General features: G+C 48.6%; 1 protein-coding gene across 1 annotated transcript; it reads left to right on the top strand.

Moving 5' to 3' along the window:
* Positions 1-1020: 1020 nt before the first annotated feature.
* Positions 1021-9854, top strand: Cfap144 (cilia and flagella associated protein 144). Its single transcript, XM_051167639.1, has 4 exons — positions 1021-1259; positions 3583-3642; positions 6259-6362; positions 9636-9854. Exons 1-4 carry the CDS (start codon positions 1127-1129, stop codon positions 9747-9749), a joined length of 411 nt encoding a protein of 136 aa, XP_051023596.1. The 5' UTR covers positions 1021-1126; the 3' UTR covers positions 9750-9854.
* The last annotated feature ends 232 nt before the right edge of the window (positions 9855-10086 follow it).

Here is a 10086-nt window from a genome sequence, read left to right as displayed (position 1 = left end):
CAACAAAATCTGCCTTTAAAAATGAATCCTTTAGGGATTCAGACAATGAGCCAATTTGGTGGGAACCAGGGCTCAAACACACCATTGATCGGAGTAATGAACTTGATTCTGGAAAGCGCATGCCCAGGTGACCTGGGAATCCAGGCTACAAAAGAAAGTATTGCAGGAAGGTCTATTTCCCGAGCTAAAAATATCACTCAGCCTTCAGGATATGGATGTCGCGGCCGCTCTGTGCCCTGGGCTGAGGGAGAGCCTGAGCTTCACCTCTCCTGTTTAAGGGGCTTGAGTCAGCTTTACTGACCAGTGTCTTTTATCTCTGTGTACCTGGAGAGGCCATCAGGAAATCTGGCTTGATATTTAAAACCCTCATCAAAAAGGAAACCGTATAATGGTAGGCTTTGAATGTTTCCAAACCTACTTTATTTGGGGTTCTTTAAGGCTTACACCTCCCTTCTAACCCACCTACCCTAGACAGGAGAGAAAAGAGGTTAATGGGAACAGGAGAAGCAGACCTTTTTAGATTCAGTTCCCTGGAGCACTTTCACTTTTCATCATCAGGATTCCAGTAGACTTGTTAAACAGCAAAGGTGACTGAAACCACAGCAGCTGGAACTCGGAACCTTTGCAACTAGGGAAGAGAGAGAGAGAGAGAGAGAGAGAGAGAGAGAGAGAGAGAGAGAGAGAGAGAGAGTTAGTTTTAGAGGAGATTGGTTTTTTTGTTTTGTTTTGTTTTTCTCCCTCAAACCTATAGGTTTCTGGGTCCTCCCCAAACCGTCTTTTAGGAAGTGACCAGCCACGGTGAGATCCACTCTTCAGTCTTTTTCTTCCTGTGTGGCCCAAGGGACAGCCAGTCTTTACTTGCAGCGCTGAGTCTGGGTCTGAGAGCGTTGGTGAAGCCTAAGGAGATACCCAGAGCTTGAGAGCTAGGAGGGGTGGAGTGGATAGAGGCTGGAAAGGCAGCTAGGGAGGGCGGTGCTGTGGAACCTAAGCGCTGTTGCCTAGATACAGAAAGGACGCTGTTGCCTGAACACAAACCGGAACACCCTTGCCTGGAGACCATAGAAGGCGACCTTTCTCCTGGCAAGGGAAGTTAGATAGCCTGACCTCTCAGGGCTAGGGCAAGGCCATGGCGGGAAAGATGGGGCAGAAGCAAGTTCAGGACGAAGTTCATCAGAACCAGATCTTGCGGGAGCTATTCCTCAAAGAGCTGAGGACGCAGAAGCTGTACACGCAGTATCATGTGAATCCCCTGCGCAAAGGTGAGCAGGCTCAAGGGTTTGGAGGAGTGAGAAAAGAGGCATCTTCTGCCTCTAGTTAGTTGTCTCCTGAGAGTTCAGACATGTTGAGCTTTGAGGATATCTCTCTCCATCCGGAACTGATGGGGCGGGGGGGGGGCGGGGGGAGGGAGGGAGGGAAAGAGGGGGTTAGTTCTGCGCAGGGTTTTTATATCTGCTTTTTGTTAGTAGTTTGGTTTATTTTTAATACACCCAAGGGGGGGTTTGTTCTTGTATGGTTTGCTGCTATTGCTTTGACTTCTTGCTCCAGACCTCCTTAAGACTCAGACGTGGCAGGCTACCAGGCACAGAGCTTGACACTCTCCTCGCCCCCACTACTCATAAAGCCACCCCTTCTCCTGGCCTCTCATTGTTTCCTTCTGTGTGACTTCATGGGGGCTCTGTGACAATGCTTCTGGGCCTGAAACAGAACTCCAGACTCCTGTGTCGCACCACCTCCCAGCAGCCTTCCCGGGGCAGCCCACAGGCGCCTGGCTCACTGGCTCTTTCCCCATCCTCTGCCGCTCTGCTGGCTCCATTGAACCAATGCTGCTCTGTGAGCTGAGGCCTTACCCTCACACCACCCTGCCATACTGAACACACCAGTCACTCCCCACAGCTCCCCCCATTAACATCTGTGCAGCCCAGCAAAAGGTCACTGTGCTCAGGCAGCCTCTGTGGTGAGGCCATTCACTCTTCAATAGTGTCTGAGTAGGCCACTATAGTGTCTGAAGCCCCAGGAGGATTTGTGGTAGTCTGAGGGGGCTCCAAGCTACTCTCCCTCCAAGCAGACTTCCTTCCCCCACACTCCTTTCTGTTAAAAAACAAATAAACAAACAAACAAACAGAGCAGGGCCCTATGTCAACATTTTGGAGGCCTCCTGCAGTCTCTGAGCTGAAGTTTTACCCCAATAATAGCCTCCAAGGCTCCATTGGATCTGTTTCTGGTTGCCACCAGCTTCTATTCATTCTTAAACCCCCATATTTAACCATACCACCCCCTCTCCCACCCAAGCCCCACCTGAAAAGTCAGTGTCTACGCTGCTCTGCCCCGGCTACCGCCGGGGAGACACACATGCTTCTTCCTGCCTTCAGTTCTGTAGGAACAGATCTCCCACCCCTACACGTTCCTTGTCCCTTACCTCTGTGCCTCCTTAGCCACAGTGCACAGAGCCTGGCTGTGTGCAGGAAGTGTGGGAACTTCATTTTACCCACCCGAAACCTAGTTCTCACCAGGAGCCCCGATCTCCAGAGTCAAGAGAAAGGTTACACTCCAATTCTGTTTAAACATTGCTCATTCGAAGAATTAAAAGGTACCCCTGAAGGCCACATCCAGGCTTTCTCATTCAGGCTTTCTCAGACAGTGCTGTCTTTTGGCCCAGGCCCTATGGGGACATGATGAATGAGGTCCACTGGAATAAAGTGAGAATGCAGTATGGTGTGTCGGTGTTTACTTTCACCCATAAAGACTTTGCTAATAAGAGAGTGACACAGATGCATATCTTAGGTGTTTGGGAGTGGCTGCGATGGGATGAACATAGCTAATAAGGTCTGAGACACAGAGCTTCTTGGAGGGCACTGGTTCTTCCCATGACCTTGCTCATTGCTCTTTACCAGGTGTCTCCTCTTGAGTTTCCCCATTTGATGTTTCTGACTTCACCAGGCTGTCACTCATCTTCTTCTCACATATGGACCCCGCCTCCTTCATTCAGGGAAGGACTCACAGGCACTTCTTGGGACACTCATCACACACCCATGCCATGACCTCTATGCACATAGCTTGCTCCCAGGTTCTCCCTCACATGATACCCATGTTGGTCTGCTGTCAGTCATCACGAATAGAAGGAAGGCTCTCAGAGCAGGGAGAGCATCCCTGTCTTGCTTGCAGCCCCATTGCAGTGCTCCCGTCAACGTCAGGAATTGGAAAATGTGGATTCAGTTTCCTGTGTGTCCATCCCTGTCCAGTTCTCAGGAACTGGACTTCAGGCACATTTGCTTCTCTGCCAAGCAGCATTGGCCCAAAGTAAAATTTTTCCATGCTGGAAACCTGAATCCAGCACCCATGTGGGACACACAGAGAGTGTCTCTGTGGTCACAAGCTGATTGTCAGCTGTGCTTCTTTTTGGTCTTTTCAGGTCAAGTAGGCACTCCTGGCTATGGTACTAGAGCAACATGCTTGCTGTGAGGCCTTGCTCTTTAGTGTCCTGAACAGTTCCTGGCATATGCCAGACTCCTTAGTGAATGCTAAGCAGGATGTGGTCCAGGGCGTCACCTGATAATCTGAATTGTGCTGCTTGTCTTTCTCCAGTTCACCCAATTTCCAGGAAGCCCATGTCTTGGCACGATAACTTGGAGGAGCCTGCAGATAGTAAGTGCTGGGCTTGAGGAAACAAAGATTCAGGCACAGAGGAAGGGGCAAGCAGGCTGTGGACACCTCTCAGGGTTCTGCCACCTTTGGGCAAGTATGGGGTCCTCTGAACTGGATTTAAGCAACGTCACAGGAGACTGACATATTCAGCCACAATGCCAGCTTATTAAGCATGAAGACAACAATAATGTTCCCAATGCCCTAATCCTGCATCCATCCATATGACCGTCCATCGATCCATCCATCCATCCACCCAACACTGAAGTCATATTAACTGGTTTCAAATTTCAATCCCACCACCTACTAAGCAATTGACTTTGGGCAGTGCTCTAGTTCCACTCTGATGCTGTGTAACCCAATCTGACCAAAAGCAATTTGGGGGAGGAAAGGGCTTATTTCATTTTACATTTCCAGGTCTCATTCCCCTGAGGGAAGTCAGGGGCTGGATCAGGAGCTTGAAGCAGAAGTAATGGGGGGTTGGGGTGGGGAGAAGGCTGCTCACTAGCTCAGTTTCTGGCTCACTTGCTTACAAGCTTATGCTCAGCTAGCTTTCTTACATAGACATCCCAGCTCCACCTGTGTAGGGATGGTGCTGCCCACAGTGGGCTGAGCCCTCCTACATCAATTCTCAATCCAGGCAATCCCCAGTGGATATGCTCACAGCCCAGTCTGATGCAGGCAATTCCTCAATCTAGGCCTTCCTCTCAGATGAACCTAGGCTGTGCTAAATTGACACTTAAAGCTAACTAGGGCGACTAGTTAGTCCTAGTTTTTTTTTTTTTTTTTTCCTTTTCAAAAAGCTTTCTGAAACATTTTTTAAGGGTTGTTATGAGGTCTAGGCAAATTTATGCAAATGCTTAGGATGGGGCGTGGTATGTAGTGCTCAGTAAAAGTTGGCTGTTCTTTTCACAATTACCCTGTGAGAGTCCATGGAATGCGGCTAGGAGGAGGGCCTCATTATGAAGGAGAAGCAAGCAGGCGTGCACATACCTGAAGAGGAGTTAGGGAATGGGATGAGTGAGCCAATGTTACATACTGGTGGCTCGGTCAGGCAGTGGTATTCTGGGAAGTTCTCGGAGACTCCAGGCAGAGGCAGGACTTCCCAGGCTGTGTGTAAAGGCTTCACGGTTTGTGAAAGGCACAGAAAGCAAAGGTGCCAGCATGGCCTGAGAGAGCTCTGTACAGCATGACCTTTGCCCTTGGCTGTCCACGGTGGGCTTTCCATCTCTCCTGTCCCAGGGCTGTCCTCTGCTCAACATTCAGAGTCCCCCTTCTCTCGCTAGTTGTGTGACATCGTAAGTTCCTAAGCTGCCTGATGACTCGGTTTTTTTTGTTGTGAACTGGACATATTGCAGTACCCGCTCCTTTCTCTAAAGTATGGGACACACTTCGGGAGGTTTATGTGTATGCCTGAATATTGTGTCCTTTGTTTTCCACTTAGAACACAAGCCACAAGACAACAGGGCTCATGTCTGCCTTGCCCAAGGCCGCAGGACTCAGAAAAAGTAGTTGAAAGATGGGCAGAGAACCAGATTCCCACATCTTGGGCCGAGGCCATTGCTTTTTCTATAGGGAGCCCATGGCTAGGTCAAGGATAGGGCAACACATCTTGGTCCAAGACTCTGACTTTTTAAAAAAACAATTTAAAACAATTCTTTTGAAATTATAATCACATCATTTCCTTCTTTCCCTTTCCTTCCCCCGAAGTCCTCCATGTAGCCCCACAATGTTTTTTCCCTCAAATCCTTAAGCTTTTTCTTTCATTGTTGCTATACTATATAATGCTACTTGTATGATTTCAGGGCTGCTCACTATATATCGGATAACCAGTTGCAGGGCTCGTCCCTGGGGTAAACTGTTTCTCCTGCTCTCAGCCTGCCTTAGGTGCCTGTAGCTCTTTGTCTAGGGTTGAGGTCTCAGGAGCTTCCGGCCTTCCATATTGGCACATCCATTGGTGGGGTCATTTTTTCGGGTCTTGTTTAGGCAGCCACGTTGGTGAGACTTTATGGGTGTAGCTTCGCTGGCATCTCTAGGATACATCATCTCCGGACTCTGTCTTTGTTTTCTCTGTCTCTTACCATCTTTCCACCCACTTCCTCAACAATCTCTGAGCTTTATGTGCAGGAATTGGGTTGTAGATGTATCTGTTGGGAGCGAACACCACATCATGTCTTTTCTCTTGTTCTCTGACGCTTGAGAAGTTGTGCTTTTTCTGTTATGGTCCCCCTTGGCTGCAAAGAGAAGTTTCTTTGTGGGTATAGAGCTAAATATTTACAACACAGTTAGGGACTAGGTATAAAGCTAAATATTTACAACACAGTTAGGGACTAGGTATAAAGCTAAATATTTACAACACAGTTAGGGACTATGCTGATTTAGTAAAGTGATGGTTGTAGGACCTCCTCCAAGATTCATGACTTCACTAGCCCAGAGCAGTTGGCTGGGTTTTCAGTACCAGACATTGTTCTCCTCTTGCTGAGCAGGCCTTCAGACCAATTAGAAAGCTGTTGGTTGCCACCACAGTATGAATTCCACTACTGCTTTCTTAGGTTTCTCATGCCATGCTGGCTGTTGTGGTGGTTTCTGACTCCTTTTTAACTGTGCCTCATCTCGCAGTTAAGTTCCTGAACCTCATTCACCATGCTGCACAGGGTCCAAGGAAGAAATATTCAGAGACCCAGACTGAAGCCCAAGAAATCGGATGGGAACCACATCCCTTGGTGAGCACAGCTCCTTCACAGAGTGGTACCCGGGAGCCTTAACAGCAATGCCAGTGGTGGCCAAGAGGACAGGCTGGGGAGGCAAGTTCCCCTGGATTTGAATTCCAGGTTATAGTCCCTAGTTGTGTGACCTTGGGAAAGCCATTAAGTTTCTTTGTGACTTAGTTTTGTAATTATGAGATGAAAATACTATAGAATCTACCTCATGGGGTTTTTGAGCACAAGAAGGCAGTATTTGTAAGGTACCTAGAACGGTACCTAGCACATAGATATTTCTCAATAAACTTACAGTGGGCCACTGTAATGTCGATGGGAACAATCAGAAGAAGGGGCCCAGAGCCCAGATGACTCAAGTTACAGCCTGACCCTGCTTCTTGGCTTGATAGACAGTCTCTTTACCCACTGAGGGCTTCCTCCACTCTGCATTTCCTGTGTCTTCCTCCTATGCAGAGGGCCCAGCTTCTTACCAGTTATACAGCTCTAATCCCAGCAGGTGTGGCTGCTGCCAGGCCACCTCATGGGGATGTCACTAAAGTCTCCGTCAGTCCAATCTTTACCATGCCTTACCTGCAGTGCTTGCCTTCTTCAGATATGGGGTGTTGTCTGGGAGAGAGAATCCTTCAGAAAACAGGGGAAAGCTGTTAATGGACCCCTAGAATTTACACAGGGAAGGCTGAATTTAAAAGAGAGAGAAAAAGGGATGGCTGGGGAGCTGGAGAAGCGAAGACTTTACAAAGGAGAAAAAAAAAAAAAGAGAAAGAGAGGGATAGGAGAGCAAACTCAGTGAATGAGGGAGGGGTGCGGAAGAAGAAATTAATGACATTACTGAAAATGGATAATGAATCAGTTATTGAGTGATTGTTTAAAGGAAGACATTAGGCCGGGCAGTGGTGGTACACGCCTTTAATCCCAGCACTTCGGAGGCAGAGGCAGGCAGATCACTGTGGTCTACAAAGTGAGTCCAGGATAGTCAAGGCTACACAGGGAAACCCCGTCTCGAAAAACAGAAACAACAAAAAGTAAAGGAAGACATTATTCACATGAGGATATGCTGCCATGGGTACTAGCCCAAGACTGGGATTTGCAGGGGGCAGAGAATGGGCTGAACTTTGAAGGCAGTGTGGACAAGTGAGCGCCTGAAAGCAAGGATCAACAGGTGGAGATTGTTGACAGGATGCTTCAGGGATGAGGGAGACTCAGGCCAGCCTAACCTGAGGACCATTGCAGAAGGCAGAAAAGGTGATCAGGCTTCACATGTGAGACGTGGTGGGATTTGGAGGTTGAGAACACACCACTGAGGGTGGTGGCTCTTGTTAGTGGGTTTAACAGGACTTTTGCTGAAACTGGACAAGACAGGGATGGGTATAGGAGTTCAAAGAGGCAGACCTAATTAAATAGAGCACAGGCCAGCAAAAAGCAGTGTGATCAATGAGAGAATCTTCTCCACGTGAGAAGGAAGGTTTGAAGAAAAGAAAATTGAGGCAAAGGCAGGAATTAGGTTAATTAGATAAAGGACCAATACAGGAAATTGTTACAAAGCGCACATTATTTAACTCTGTGCCCTCCTCCCCTGCTTTTATTTATTTATTTTTCTAGTTTTAGAGAGTAGTTTATTGTAGATTCATAGGTGGTTGAGAGAGAGAGAGAGAGAGAGAGAGAGAGAGAGAGAGAGAGAGAGAGAGAGAGAGAGAGAGGGGCGCTGTGCTTTTGCATAAGACAGGTAGCCACATGGTGGGGGAGGGAAGCTTTCAAGAAAGAATGAAAAAGCCCAAAGTACTAGAGAAAGAACCCGGAGCCTCTGGCCGGCACCTGAAACTTGGAGGAGAAGCAAAAAGGAAATGCCTCTGAGTCAGCAGGCAGACTCAACAGCCTCCCAGCAGGTCGAAGCATCTTGCCCTCTTTTGTATTTTTAAAGACTAGAGTTCTAGATCCTTTGAATTCAAAGTATGGGTGTGGAAATGTGTCCTTGACCTCCCAGTACATCTCCTGGTAGGCTGGGCCAGCTGGGTATGTCCTGTTCGGAACCTAGGCCTTGCGGATAAACAACGGTTGCCAGGTGTCTGCAAACAGTGTGGTTCTGTTCATCACCATGACCTTGGCACAATGCATCAGATGGCACTGGTGATGTAGGAAAGGAAGCATTGCCTGAGAGATGGGCTTCATCCCCATGGCAACGCATGGGAAAAACTCCATGAAGGAAGGGCTTATTTTGGCTCAGGGTTTCAGAGGTTCAACCCATGGTGACTGGTGGCACTGTTCCTGGGCCTGGAGTGAGGGAGGACACCATGGCAGAATGAGGCCCGACTCAGACTCCGGTCCACCTTGGTCGGCTCCCTCCCTCCCTGACAGACTTCTTCTTGTAAGTCTCATAGCAGCCAGGAAGTATAAACAGTATTACAGGAAAGGGACCAAGGCAAGATATAGGCCCCAAGGACACACTCCAGTGGCTGCTCCCTCAGTGAGGCCTGCTTACCACCTCCTGGTAGTTTGCACAGGTTTGTAGCTATCAGTTGACTACTTTAGTCAGAGCCCCAGGCTCTTTCCCAGTGGCTCACCTCTGACAAATGCTCGCATAGGGCACCAATCCTTAAGTGCATGATCTTTTCAGGGGGACCCTATCCAAACCGCAACCCCCTCCAAGCCTATTGGGTCCATGCCTGGGGAATCACAAAAGGCATTAATCTGGAGTTCAGAGTGATGCAATTTGGGGCAGAAGAAGCCTGACTGGTCTCTATTTGGAGCCCTGAATGCCCTATGAGGACCTCTCCTGCTCAGGCGATGAGCCCCAACTTCAGTATGGGGTCATTGGGGAACTCACACGATAATTCCTCAGGCATCTCTCAGCCTCATGCCTCCAGGTAAATGCTGAAAAGTATGGTCTCTAGCTGCACAGCGTAGCCCCTACAGGATTTACACATTAGAGAGCTTACTTTATCGCCAGCCATCCTCCTTCCACAAGTTTAGGCTTTTGTTTGGTAGCCCATGTGAGGTGCTGTCCCAGTGGCTTGGCATCAGCAGGTCTCTTCTCTGCGAGCTACTTTGCAGTGGTTGTGAGCCTTCCTTCAAGCAGCAGAGCCAGGACCACCTCACCTTTGATAAGTTATTGTCCTTCAGTTTGGGGGTCTTTGATGTGAATGTCCCCATCTCCATGTCACAACACAGGGTCTAGCACGGAGAAGCCCTGCTGTCACAGGATGGTGGGCCTGTTTCAAACCAAACTTTACATCACGTAAACCCTGGTCTGCTCCTCTGATCCTGCCTCCTCCCTTTTAGATCGACCCAGATCGCCAGGACCACAGGCTGAACCACTTCAAGGTCTACCGTGACATCACCTTGTACAAGGCTAAACTGTGGAGCTTGGGGGAGGATGTCCACGAGAAAAAGTAGTGTTCTCTTGGCGGAGTGAGCCTGCGCACCGAATTCCCAAGGTGTGCATTGCCTAGAGAAATAAATGCCGCCTTTGTTGAAAATTACACAAGACATATTTCACAGATCATACGTCATGATTTAGAGTCAGGCGACAGGGTCTCACTAAAAATGATTCAGGGGCCCTTGTACCACTACATAGGCAGAGGGAAAAGGAGGGCCCGCAGAGAAGGAGCGTAAGATAAAGAAGCAACCTGATTGGTTATCACGTGCATCCAACTTATTTATAATGGTTTGAACAATTGACCACTGATGATTGGCTGAAGGTCAGCTACTTGTTGTGAGAGGAGGTCTCAAA

The sequence above is a fragment of the Acomys russatus genome, chromosome 25 (genome assembly GCF_903995435.1).
Source record: "Acomys russatus chromosome 25, mAcoRus1.1, whole genome shotgun sequence".
Classification (NCBI taxonomy): domain Eukaryota; kingdom Metazoa; phylum Chordata; class Mammalia; order Rodentia; family Muridae; genus Acomys; species Acomys russatus.
The sequence above is the reverse complement of the archived record's forward strand: the minus strand, read 5'-3'. Positions and strand labels throughout refer to the sequence as shown.